The sequence below is a fragment of the Mustela nigripes genome, chromosome 4 (assembly GCF_022355385.1).
Source record: "Mustela nigripes isolate SB6536 chromosome 4, MUSNIG.SB6536, whole genome shotgun sequence".
In the NCBI taxonomy this organism is placed as follows: Eukaryota; Metazoa; Chordata; class Mammalia; order Carnivora; family Mustelidae; genus Mustela; species Mustela nigripes.
The window spans coordinates 162,670,149-162,683,843 of NC_081560.1; the positions used below are offsets into that span (position 1 = coordinate 162,670,149).

A 13,695-nucleotide genomic window follows, 5' to 3' on the forward strand; every position below is an offset into this window, starting at 1 on the left:
ACAGAGTGGGTCTGGTTACACGGAATTCATAAACCCCACCATCATCATCAGAAGCTAGTATCAGCAGTGGAGAACTTACACACTTATGTGTCTGGAGTCTACTGAGGTAAGTTGTTTCTAAGTGTGTGAGTGAGATGTCCCAGTATAGAATTCTGAGGGTTAAGACTTTTCCCCAAGCTCCTTTTCCCAGATCTGTCCATGCCCCAAAATAAATGTGGCACTTCTAGTCATCTTTAGAGGCTGTGGTAGGTCAGGTGGTGGCCAGTTCTGCCCTCACACTCTCCAAACTCTGAATCTGGAGATGAAGTATCATAATGTGGTCTATTCCAATAGGGTCATGAAGATATTTTTAAACTCTTAGCACCTGGGTGTTAACTTGTGTATTTTCAGAACTATTCTGTTTGGCTAACATCAAATGACACCCTTCTAAAGGCATGCAGTTAGATGCCACTGTTTTTCTTTGATATAGGATTTAATGAATATGAAATCAAAGCAAAAGTCATATCCCAGAGAGATGGAAAAAATAAGCAGTATTCAGAAAAGAAAAAAATATGTTCATTTCTTCACAGAACAGGCAATAAGATTCTAGGTTCATAGGAACCTTAAGTTTCTTTCAGCTAACATCACCACAGCTATGCAGATATGAATATGAAGATACAGATATGAATATGAATATGCATCATACAGATATGAAATACAAACATTTAATATGGAACCTATTAGCCCTGAAGCAGAAATTCTCCACACCTCTCTCATGTACCATCCACAAGCCACTTCCTGTTAGCTGTTTGTTTCTAATAGCAGATGAACTCCTCCTCGAGGACAGGGACCTCAGAATCCCGTTCCCCCTTTCCCCTAAATACTCTATACTGAATAGCTTTTGAAGGCTATTGATGGCGTGGGTTGGCATGAGGAAGATCAAGAGACATTCTGAGATGAAGCATTCACATTGAACTTCATGTTCAGACATTTTCCCCTAGTTTATCTACTTGGGATTCCTGAGCTCTTTGTAGTTACTGGACTATAGTTCATTGAAAATTTCAGCTGCGTTACTGGCCACTGCACAATAGACTGCTGAAGGGGAACAAGTCATGTCTGGCACAAAGTAGAATCTCAATAAAAGGTGATGAATGGATGAAGAAATATGAGACGGCTCATGTGCCAGCATCTTTCCCTCAGAGATGTAACTCTGGGCTTGAGCTCCAGTAGGGGAAGGAGAGTTAGCTAGCAGTGCTTATGTGTATAAGGTCAGAATGTCCTATGTCAAAATTGATTTTTATAGGTTTCAAATTAAACCAATTTATAGTAAGTGCTGGCATTGAATAATCCTTTTGTCCGAGAAGAGCATAGAAGAAACAGAAGGGAAAACACCAATTTTGCAAAGAAAAAAACCTTTTTATTAACATTCTATATGACTGGGAAAAAGAATCTTAGAAGCAGTTCACAGAAGACTTTTTAAGAAGGATCTGGAATTAGGACTTCTGAAGAAAAGTTAATGGAACAGAGGTGAGTTGGCGTAGAGGAGAGAACATTGCTGAGTACCCTGATACTCTTGAATGTGAAGACATTGCTGAGTACCCTGATACTCTTCACATTCATTCTGTGAAAAGCTTATGATGAAATGAAAGCAGACAGTATCGTGATAGCATTCAGTGATCCGTACTGTATGTTTGTCAATATGTCACTATAATTTTATATTGCTGGACTACTGGGGTAGCACAGTATTGAGGAGAGTGCACTGGATTTGGGGCCAGGAAAATTGGGTGCTAGATACTTTCTAACTCTATCACTTAATAGTTGTGTGACTCTTGAGGAAGTCACTTAATGCTCTAAGATTTCATTTCTCCAACTCTAAAGTGTGAGGGAGGCAGGGATTGTTCTACTTTCTTCTTGGTGCTATTCAGAGGGTCAAATGAGATAATGGCTCTTAAAGTCCTTTATTATCTATAAAGTCCCAGCCACAGTGGGTCACAGTGTTCTTATAAAATTGAGTGTTTGGACAAGATTGAAATTGTGGGCACTCATTCCCCAGAGGTCTTTAAACCTAGAGCATCGTCTAGTCCAGGTGGCTTTGCCGTAGACTATTTAAGGGTAGGGAGAATGAAGCAGATCACTTCAAAATGTCATTCTGCCCTGGGATTCTTAGTAGCTGCTCATTCCCTCGAGTCAGAATAGAACAGTCAGTGTGATGAAGGTTGTTTCCTTCTTTTCTAATTTTTGGATAGCTTTCCCTTCAAATGGAATTGAATTAGACATATAGGGCAGGACACTGGGATGTGAGCAAACACCTGCTCTTGGTTTGACTTTTCCCTAAAAAAGTGAGTTCTGTTTTTTTATGTAAGTTGACTTCTTTGGCCCAGCTTCCTGTTGTTTCCCTGTTTGTTGAAAGACACTGGAGATATTTATGTCTTGGATGGAATCGATTCCCTAGAGGACAATGCTCACTGATTTGTGATCGCATCAGGCATTGGGAAGATTCTTTCCTTTGTGGATACAGAGATGCCCCCAATGTTCTCTTTGACTTCTCCAGAATGGGAACTATTATTGTCTTGGATATAAATGGTCAGTCTTCCTCCCAGACAGGTGAGAAACCAGGGAACAGGACAGAGAATGGACCTGCAGCTTGGAGATTTTCTGGAGAAAAACTAGCCCAATATTACTGCCACATCCTCTTACAGCACAGCCTCTTTGTGTGGCCTTTTAGTGGCCTGAAGAAGCTACTTGGCTGGTGACCATCGGCTCCAAAAGTGAAGTGGAAGTGGGGGATGGAGAATAGAAGAGAAAAATCGAATTTTACAGTTCAATGGGAAGCAGAACTCTTTTAGCTCACCCTCCCACTGAGTGAGAATCTTGGAGCCCCTCTGGGTTGGCCATGGCCGCTCACTCTCTGAATAATAGGCTACCTCCTAACAACCCTGTCCTCAGTCACACCAGATGAGTCTTTGGAAAATGAGCTCTTTTTGTGGTGAAATCTTTCTCTTTTAAATTATACTCCCTGGTTTGCCGTCACTTTAGAGGATTCTAGGCTAAATCTGTTTTCTTTCACTTCACAGTCCCTGAGTATCTAAGGAAAGTCCTTATGATTTGTGTTATTTTTCCTCTCGGAATGAAATCTCCCTATTTCCTTCAGCCATCCTTACAGAATATGTATTCTAGACACAGAACCCCCTCCTCTTGTATACACTATAGTTTTTGAAACTTCCATTCTCCTATCCTATAGGGTATAGGGCACCCACCTTTTGTCTGATTCCAAGAATGAGAACTATTTCTCACATAGAGAGTTGAGACTTGACGGGTGGGTCTTATGATGGGCTCACTCACTGAAATGACAAACAGGAACCTTCATTTGTGGGCTCGGATTCCCAGACTGTGCCTGATTAGCCCCTTAGGGAGGCTTCATGTGCAAAGTCTGACATTCTTAAGCCCCAGGATCTTTCCAGAGATTTCAAATATACCCAGCCCTGCTGACCACTCCAAGAGAATGAGAATTACCTCCTTGTTCTCAACCAGTCATAAATGTTTGCTGGCATCTCTCTACTCCTGAAACGCCAGGCTACAGCGCCTAACTGGTGGCTTGAATGGCACACTGACTTGCTCTGTATCCTCTTTCTGGTTCCTCCAGACAAGAGCAATTACAGGTTCCTCAGCTCCCAGAGCTTTCCATTTTTTTCTGAATTAATATGGCTCCAGGCTACAGCAAGGAATTAGCAGACACAGAACACAGAATCTGGCCCCAGAGGCTTATAAAACAGAGAAGGAGACACCAAAGGCTGAAATCACTTCCTTGCATTTCCTTTCATCCTTTCCTGCAGAGTCTGCTTCACCAAAACCACACCCTTCCTGTGAGACCCCCATCTCAGAACCACCTAGGGCTCCTGCATGCATTAGTAGTTACCGAGCAGAGCCCTGGGGGCACTGAACATATACACGACAGCCCCTGCTGGCAGCTAACAGTCCAAGATGGCGGGGCACAGGGTCAGAGTCACTGAGGTCAAGAATGGGAGCGGTGTCAAATTAGCAGTAGTTTACAGGAGAGAAATAGGCTTAGAGAATTAAGTGAAGGGCTCAAAGCTCCACAGTGAAGTAATGGCAGGATTAGGGCTAGAATCCAGTTCTCCTGACTTCCAATCCAAAACTCTCTTTAAAATGATATACGTAAAATCATATGTGCCTGACTGTATTTCTATACTTCTATACATATGTGTATGCATGGGTGTGCGAAATTTTCGTTTGTAGAGAGCTCACATGCTCTAGCTCCCCCACATGCTCTAACCTGGTTCTCACAATCACCCCATCTGACAGGTATGGGAGCCGAGATTTGCCCACACGAGTAAATGGTAATAACTGGATTCATAGCCAGGCCTTCTGATTCTAGCTCCCTCCTCTTCTGACTGCGTAACATTGTTAGTTTGATCTCAGTGTCCATTACTGAATCCCTCTTCAGGACCCCCATGGAATGAAATTCTCTTTTACCCTGTCCCCCTCTAACATTCTCAACAAAACCCCTAACACAAATTGTCACTGAGATGGTGACGAGGTGAGGTACAAGAAAGCATAACAGGAGCACAGAGCACATCAGTAGCAAATGGGAGTCACCTCAGTCATTCTGCAGGACAGGTATAGGCAGGAGGGTCCGAGGTGTGGCCAGGTTCAAGCATCGGGAATAATCCTGGAGTAAACAGGGTTGGAGGCCCATATCCTTGGTTGGTGGGGGAAACAAACTCATAAAATGATGCTATGCTCTGACTACATTTCCTCTTGTTCCATGGTTTTGCATTTATACCATCTTTATTATAATCTTAACAAGCATCTTAGCAACACATTATCTTAAAAATCTGAGAAGACTCTGCTTTGGAAGAACATTTTAGAGATGTTAGAAAGAGAGCAATTGTTTCCTTCATCCCGGCCAGCTAGAGTCCCGAGCTGAGGAAAAAGAAGGCAATGGGTATTTCCCACACACCTCCTATGTGGCAGGAACTTTACATAGACTCCTGTGTTTACTCCTCTCCCCATGAGATGAAGAAACCGAGACCATATTATAGAAATTACATAACTTGCTTAAGGACACAGTCAGCAAATGGCCTGTTAGACTTAGGCATTTGGCTAGTTCCTTCCACGCAGTACACATGGTTTTCCCAGTTTTGGGCAGGCTCAGCTCCTAACCTCTGCTCCAGAGGACCAGGAGCGATCACAATCACAATCACTGCTTGAGGTGTCAGCCCTTCTGCAAGAAGCGACTTTGCAGGTCACTGGTGAATGGCAGTGGAAACTTGAACACACTCATGATCCTCAGAAAATCAGCCCCAGGATGAGAACTTTAGAGCTGGAAGAGACCTTACCAAACATACAGCAACTCTTGAATTTTGCAGATGAGAACACTGAGGCCAAAGAATTAGGATTAACTGATCGGCCAAGGTCAAACGATTTAGTGACTCTGGGACAAAAACTCATTTTCCTGCCTAGGATAAAGACCAGGAATTCAGCATATTAGTCATGAATGACTGGGAAATAGAAAGAGAAGGGATAAAATACTTGAGTGTCTCCTAATACAGGTAGGATTGCGAGGAAAGAAAAGTAGAAGCAATGTACATGTAGCTGGAGAAAAGAGCCCGTATATGAACCAAAATTGAAAATACAGATCTAGGGTGGGCTAAAGAGACTCAGTAAGTGACTTCCCAGATTGTGTTTTGTTCCCATTGCACATACAGTTGGAAGCCAAATGCAAGCCACCAAGGTTGCAGTGAAACAGCGAACAATTATAGCACAAATAGTTGTGGGCAGCTGTGGGAGTGCAAGCCACCTGCTCCAAGTTTACAGCTTTGTTAAACTTGGTAAACATTAAAAATGTAATAGGAATGCTCCCAGTCTGTACAGCATCCCATACTCTTCCTGGGAGGCCTTACTCAGGGAGCTGAGGTGGCCTTGTCTTCGACGAGGCTCTTCTCCCTGTGGCCTAGAGCTGCTTTCTTTTGGTGGAGGTCAGGGTTGGCAACAGTCTCTGGTAGAGTCGAAGGGAGGTAGGGAGTATCACAGAATCATAAATTTTTAGAGTTTGAGGGAATCACAGAGCCCCAGAATATAATGTCTCTCCTAACATTCTGATAAGGAAACTTGAGATCCAAGAGGTGATGTGTCCAAAGTTATAAGTTTAGGGGCAGAACAAACTCTTGATCTCTGAAATTTTGACCCTTTGTCCTCATGAGGTTCATAGATGCCCACAACAAGGGAGTTCTAGCATTACCTATTCATTACAGCTGAAAGGGGCATGGCTTTCAAGCCCCAGGGTTTTCACTTGTCACGTGACTAGGGGGTGCTATTGGCATTTAGTAGGCAGGGGCCCAGGATGTGAATAAGTAACTTGAAATGAGATCATCCTTCATAACGAATTGTCTTGCCCAAATAACAAAAAATGCCCTTGTTGAGAAATATTTTGTCTACCATTTGACTTTACAGTTGAGGAATCTAAGCCTAGAGACAGGGACAGGCTTGACAAGGGTCTCAGAGGGAGTCAGCAGTCCCCTGACTCCATCCCACTGAGACCCTGAGTGAAATAGCAGCAGGAAAATGACAGTGCTAGATCCTTCCCTTTCCAATTCCTGCTGCACTTGCTCTTAAGCTATTTCTAGGTCTGCACTTACTTGGACTTGAGCCCCTCCTGTCCATAGGGCTGCAGCAGATACTGGTGCACGAGCTTGTCCCTGAGAGTCCCAGCCAGTTTGATTTTCTTTCTTGATCGGTGCAGGTTGATGATAAAAAGTGTAATAGACCCTCGAACATAGTTGTGGCTGAGATGGAGAAGGAGAAGGGTAAGATGGAAATAAGGTGGTCAGTCAGATGCTGCTAAATAATTTATAGACTGCACCAAACAGGACTTCCCCAGGAAAGGACACTTATTTTATGATTCTTGACCACCGATGACCATCAAAGATAGAAGGCCTTGTTATTGTTTGTGGTTTCTTGCAGAGAAGATACCCGGTTCCCACCACACTTCTTTCGTTTTTGTTTAAATATATTACAATGACTTTAGAAAATAAAATATCTTTTTCTGAGAATGAAAATAAAACATGCTGACTACATGGGGAAAAAGGGAAAAATACAGAGAAATACAAAGAAAAAGAATTCTCTTATAATCCAAGTATCTTGAGATATGATAAAATTTTGGTAAACATCCTTCCAGTATTTTTTGTTTATTAATTCAACATTAATTCACGTATTTACTGAGTACTTTGACATATATATATATATATATATATATATATATATATTTCCCAGTTTTCATCTAATTGAGACCACATTGTTTTTTCAGTTCATGAACATCTTAAACATATTCCCATCTTATTATGTTAGTGTATTTTCTTCTACTTACAGAAGAATGCTAAATTCTTCACTTATATAAATGTACCATAATTTATTTAGTTAACCCCCTACCTTTGGGGACTTACATTTTTTCAAAATTTGCCATAACAAAATTACATATGCTAGTATATAAATTTTTTGCATGTCACCATTATTTCAAATAAAGTCCTGGAAGCTGGACACATTAAGACTAGGGGAAGGCACATGGCATGATTCCTAACCAAATCTTCTGGTTCATTCCCAGTGAAGCCTCTCCTTGTGGGAAGATTTTCTGTCCCTACTGTGTTGAACCCTAGGGTTCACACGATTGGTTTTGGCCAATGAAATGTGGGTAGATGTGTTCAAATTTCTGTGCAGAAGTTTTATAAGACAGCCTGTGTTTTGCCATGTCTCTTTTCCCTGTGCCAGAAGACCAATGATGTTCTCAAGAGAGGCTACTCTATTGACCTGCAACCCAGAATGAAGATGATGTAGAGCAGAGCCACAGTTGAGCCATGACAGACAGGTAGTATGCATGAGAAATACACTTTTTTATTGAAAGCCATGGAGATTTGTTGGTCCTCCATTATCATGGCATAACCTCACCTATCCTGACTGATACACACATTTTGCTAACACTGATGTTAACTGCCTAGAAAGCTTCTACCAATTTGCTCTCTTCAACTACCTACAAGAGCACCCGTTTCCTCATACCCTTAAGAATAATGGATATTTCCTTTGCCTTTGGGGGCATGTCTTGAAAGAAGTGACTTCTTGGACAGGATAGGATGGATAGGACTGGAAGAGATTATGCTGAGTGAAATAGTCAAGCAGAGAGAGTCAATTATCATATGGCTACACTTACTTGTGGAGCATAAGGAATAACACAGAGGACATTGGGAGATGGAGAGGAGAAGTGAGTTTGGGGAAATTGGAGGGGAAGACAAACCATGAGAGACTGTGGATTCTGAGAAACAAACTGAGGGTTTTGGAGGGAAGGCAAGTGGGGGGATTGGGTAAGTCCCGTGGTGGGTATTAAGTAGGGCACGTATTGCATGGAGCACTGGGTGTGGTACATAAACAGTGAATTTTGGAACACTGAGAAAAAGATAAATTAAATTAAATTTTAAAAAAGAGTAAAGGATATTAACCTTTTAAAATACTCTTATCAATCTAAGAGGTGATAGTAGGATTTTGTGTTGTACTAATTTGCATTTTTAAAAAAATTCACGCTGAGGGGCAGCATTGTTTTCATTTGCCTGTTTGCCATTTTATCTCTTCTTTTGTGAACTGGCTATTCATGTCCTTTGCCCATTTTCTTATTGATTTATAAAAACTATTTATTAAAGATAGTGAACCTTTGTCTGTATGTATGTTGCAAAATTTCCCCCAGGTTTCTTTGATCACTTCAGTTTGTTGACATTGTATTTTGATGTATGAAACTTTAAAACTCTTAGATAGCCAAATTTATTGATCTTTTTGATTTCAGCTTTTGCTGTTTTACCTACACCAAAATTATAAAACTATTCACATTTTGGAATCCTTTTAAACCAGCACAGGATGTTCAGAAGCCTGGAAGAACTATATGCCTACATGCAAGAGCCTTTCAGCATGTATCAACAAAACTATAATGATTTCCTTCTTTCTTGTAGGAAAAAAGACTTTGTTTCTAAGGGGTCCCCTAGGGCCCCATCTGGATGGGTTAATGAGAGGAAACAGAAGAAATGACCCAGTCCTGCCTTCAAAGGAGGAGTTTAGAGAAACTCTAAGTCAACTTTGCCCAGAGGAAAATATCATTCTTTGCAGAAACAGCATCCCTTAGCCTCTGGGTCACTCACCTCTGCTTCTAAAGGTGCTAATTAAGAGTAGAGTGACTAAGGACAGGTCAACTGATAACTTGGGTTGTTTCTGTTTTTTAATAAAACAGTTGCTAGGGCTCATCCTGAAGACTTTGATTCCATCTGTTTGTGATGGAAGCTAAGAATGTGTGTGTGTGTGTGTGTGTGTGTTGTGTGTGTGTATAAGTCTTTCTAGGATATTTGGCAGATAACTTGAGTTTGGGAACCATTTGCCTAGAACAATCCATTAAGGTTAGAAGAAGAATTCCCAAAGTATATTCCATTGACTTTGTGTCAGATAATTTTCCTTACATCTGTAGGAGGGCACATTACTGTGTTCGAAGGCTTTCTGAACGCCTGCACTGATACTCTGATAAATTATTATATGACTTTTCTCCCTGGTTCCTTCTCTGGTGCTTCTTAATCTTCTGAAGCATGTGAAGTAGTTTTTGGAGCCAGCTGAGTTAGGTCAGAAAAGAATGCCCATTTACTGTGCAGACTTGTGTCACTGGAGCTCAGAAGATGCTGCTAGCTGGCGTCCTGCATTTGCTGTCATTAAAAGAACACCAACTATATTCCATTGGTGGGCTTTAAGCATAGCTTTGCTGAAGAAATTGAATGAAACACCATTAACTACAGGTACTCTGGGCCTCAGTGTGAGCAAAAGTAGGCATGCCTGGGCACCAGTTGTGCCAGACTGCGGTAAACTCTTTTGCTAACTACCATCAGATAACCTCAAAGGTCATCAGTGGAGGAGGGAGAGCCTCATGCTTGCATTTACGAGTTTTTCCTCTGCAGAGCTGGGGCAGGATGAGCCCTCGGAGACTGAAGAGAAGGGTGGGATGCTGGGAAGTGGTGGGTGGGAGGGAGACCTGAAATCACAGCATTGCTGCAGGGAAAGCTGTCTTTTCAAGCGCTTGGCAATGGTCTGATTTCCATTTACATAGTTCCCCTGGGGGAGACAAAGCAGTACCGAAAGCCAGCCCAGAGACCCCTGAGCAGAGGCTTTCACAGAATCCATGGACCGTCCTCAGGTAGGAACTAGCATTGAAGATTGCCTCAGCCATCCCTTCCGCTTGGCTGAGGGGCAGGGATTTAAGCAGAGGTCATTTGGCTGTGAAAATACATTCTTGGCTGGGGAGTGTAGCACCAACCTGAAAGTACTGTGTCGAGAATCCAGAGTCCTAAAGAATATATATTCTCTGCCCACAGAAAAATAATCTGGAGGAGTATCTATTGCCCATGAAGATAGGGTCTGACTGGTGGCTTTTGGTTCTCTTAGTGAATGTCCTTTTCTGCTTGGTAGAACATCTACTTTACCCCATGTCTCTCTCATGGTGAGACTTCTTCCTCAGCAGGGAATCCATGCATCTGGAGTTCATCTTTCTGGCTGTTCCTTTGCTGCTTGACATCTTCTCTGTGATGCCATGGGGGTAAGAGGAAGTGAATCGGGGAAGGGAGGCTCAAAGTGGGGTATCCTGAATGTAAGAGGTGGGGGACATCATAGGGAGAGGTGCATTTTGACTTCCAGATAAAAAATAGTCACTGTTCTAGAAATGTCTCCAGTGAAGCTGGGAGGCAAGAAAAGGAAAGAGAAGATGGTGCTTTGGACTCCATGGTTATTTCCAGTGAAAGTCCATGGTTTGAGAACCGGGTTGGTCCATTGACTCCAAATCTAACTCAAAGTTTTTGGGTTCGGTAAAAGTCAGGCCATGTTTTGCCAAACATTTTTTTCCCCTAATTTCAAAGCCCCTGTGTATTTTAAGGGAAATTTAATCCACATGTTTCTGATTCATTTACACTTAACTCATCAAAATATTGTTTTGTAAGAGTCATTTGATGTCCAAGAAGCCTCAGGAACCTTTTTTATGAGCCTTTAAAAAAGTTTCTTCTAAAAAACAGGAAGTCATGTTTTGCCAATAATAAACAAACTTGAACCCCAAAAGGCTCAATTTTGCTTCAATATCCACCAGGTTCCAATTGGTTCTGAACTTGGCTTAAGACCTCAACTCCTCCCCAGAAACATACATTGTTTCAGCCGAATGGTTTATAAAAAAACAACGTTTCCCAGTCAAAATGTATTTGTTCTCTGAACAAGAAGATCTAAGGTGAGAACTGCCATACTGCGGGGCTCCTGATCTATTGACTCTAGAACAGAAGGCAGCAGAGCACCTGCTGGTATTGGTGTGCATATGGAACTTTTGGTTCTCAACTGATCATAAAACACACCACTCTCCTAGGTCAGAAACAAACCACAATGTAAGAGAGTGCCATGAAAGGCAGTGAGGTATTCAAATAGAGGTTGCAAAACTGCCAAGGAGGTTGCAAAAGGAAATTCTGCTGTACAGGACATTGGGCCCAAAGATCTCTGAGGGTTCTTCCCAAGTGTAAAATTCTTTGCATTATTAATGGTATTATTATTTGCATAGAGGGGTGATACCATAAGACTTCTGGAATTCAGTCTGATAATATAAGTGCAGATATCTGGCAAGATGCTTGGCACACAGCAAGTGCCCAGTCTACACTGGAGTGCAGGAGTTGTTTCAATGTCTCTCTGGATTGTTCTACTGCTAAGTTTATACTTTCTCACCCAATCCCTGTTTTGACCAAGGATATATATTTTCAGAGTATTGGTCAGGAGTGGCTAGTGTGAACATGCCCACTCTGGGACATTTCTGTGACCTTAAGTTGTTGACCATGAATAAACCAAGTGAATCAGTAGTGCTTCCTCATGACTGTCGTGGAATATGAGGGGCGCAGGCACGGTACATGGCTTCCCAGGGAGAAGGAGCAGACACACTTGTCCTACCTTTGTGCTTACCTATCTGGGGTACCTGACACCCACAGACATGGAGGATATCTACAAACCCAGCCATCTTGTGCATCCATCGTGGGCTTACTTTCTAATAGGAACAAAAAGACCTTCCACCCTGTTATTCTCATTGCAGCCATATGTGCAAGAGATCACTCAAACATCATCTTCCTTTTTTAATGCGGAAGAGGGGTGGTACTGACAGAAGCACAGTGGCACTGTTTCCCCAGAGAGGTTCTGAAGTGGATTCCCACAGAAAGCAGAGGAGAGCTGGTGATTAGAGAGAATATTAAATCCAGATGATTTTAGTGACTGGTTTGAGGTGTCCTGCTAGTGAATGGTAGAATTCTTAGCCATTCTAGTACACCACCACGTTCTGGATGATATGCTGATATCAAAGGGGAAGATGTAAATCATCCATGATGTCTTGATGCCCTGATTCTGCATGCATGCATTCATTCATTCATCAAACATTTCCTGAGGTCTTCATGCCAGTTTACCATATTAGACACCAAGAATACAAAAATGAATGAGACACTGGCCTTGAGTTCATGGTATATTTAGAATATTAGTGACAACTCCCTACAAGCATGTTAAAGAATGTGAGGATGAGCACTGGGATGAGACTATGTGAGGAGCCCTCTCTGAGGACATGGAAATCCTGCTAAGCCCACGACCACTGACATTTCCCCCCTGGTTCCTCAGACCAATAGTATAAAGGGCACAGCTGATGTGTTTCCCAAAGGAGAGAAAAGGTGCCAAGGGTAATATTTCTCTCTTGAAGCTGGGGGTCCTCCTTTTGAGTGGTTACCTCAGGGCCAGGGTGGAGACAAGGAGTACAATGTATCCTTGTGTGGTGATCAGATAACTCCAGCCAGAGCCATAAAGCAGTCACTCTCTGTCAGGTATTGGATTGAGCTTCCTGTTGAGCAAAAGGCACGTTGAAAGCCTCTGGCCTCGGCCCAAACCAACCTCCTCTCATCCACAATAGGCACTTGTATCTACAGACAAGACAACTGGCCCCTGGCCCCACTATGTTCAGAGTGATTCTTTGAAAAATCTTATCATGATAAATTAATTGACTTGGCTCCTCTCTCATCAAGGAAGGAGAAGGAACGTCTATTGTAACCTGACCACTGGAGCTCTTTGTGCTATCCACTGCCCATGATCAGTCCCTGATAGGCCCACCGGAATAAAGTTCTGGCTGGAGGCACTGGCTTCCTCCTCCCATCCTCCACTGGCATTAAGAGAAAGAGTTCTTTTTCAGAGTTGCCTACTCTGCTCCTTAAATAGGAAGTGATGTAGAAGAGCCAAATATGGTCAGATGGGTTTGGCTTTAGGATCTGTTTTCAGTTTTTACATTCCGATCCTCATGTTTTAAAATTCTATCTGCCTTACTTTATTTATTTACTGATAATTATTTTTCCTGTTTATTTACAGACAACTTCAATGACAACCAGTGCTTCTGATCAAAAAGAGAAGGTTAGACACACTGTACCACACTGATTGTTCTAAGTCCAGCCCAGTAAAAAAAAAGAAAGTCTAATCTTTATTTAACCTCCTATGATTTAAAATAGTTGGAAAGATTTCTGAAATACTGAAAATGGTTCTAAAGCTGGCATAACTTCCTTTGGGCTTTCCAGCTTGGGACACACAGGTCTAGGGCTAGATTTCTAATGGGAGAGCTTTCCAGCGTGCACCTTAGAAATG

The 13,695-nt window shown here is 42.2% G+C and overlaps 1 protein-coding gene across 1 annotated transcript in view; it reads right to left on the minus strand.

Moving 5' to 3' along the window:
• Nucleotides 1–13,695, minus strand: part of HPSE2 (heparanase 2 (inactive)) — a 674,134-nt gene that overhangs the window by 17,682 nt on the left and 642,757 nt on the right. The window contains exon 11 of the mRNA XM_059397708.1: nucleotides 6,639–6,785. Within this exon, the coding sequence (XP_059253691.1) occupies nucleotides 6,639–6,785 (147 nt within the window). The remainder of the gene's footprint in view (nucleotides 1–6,638; nucleotides 6,786–13,695) is intronic.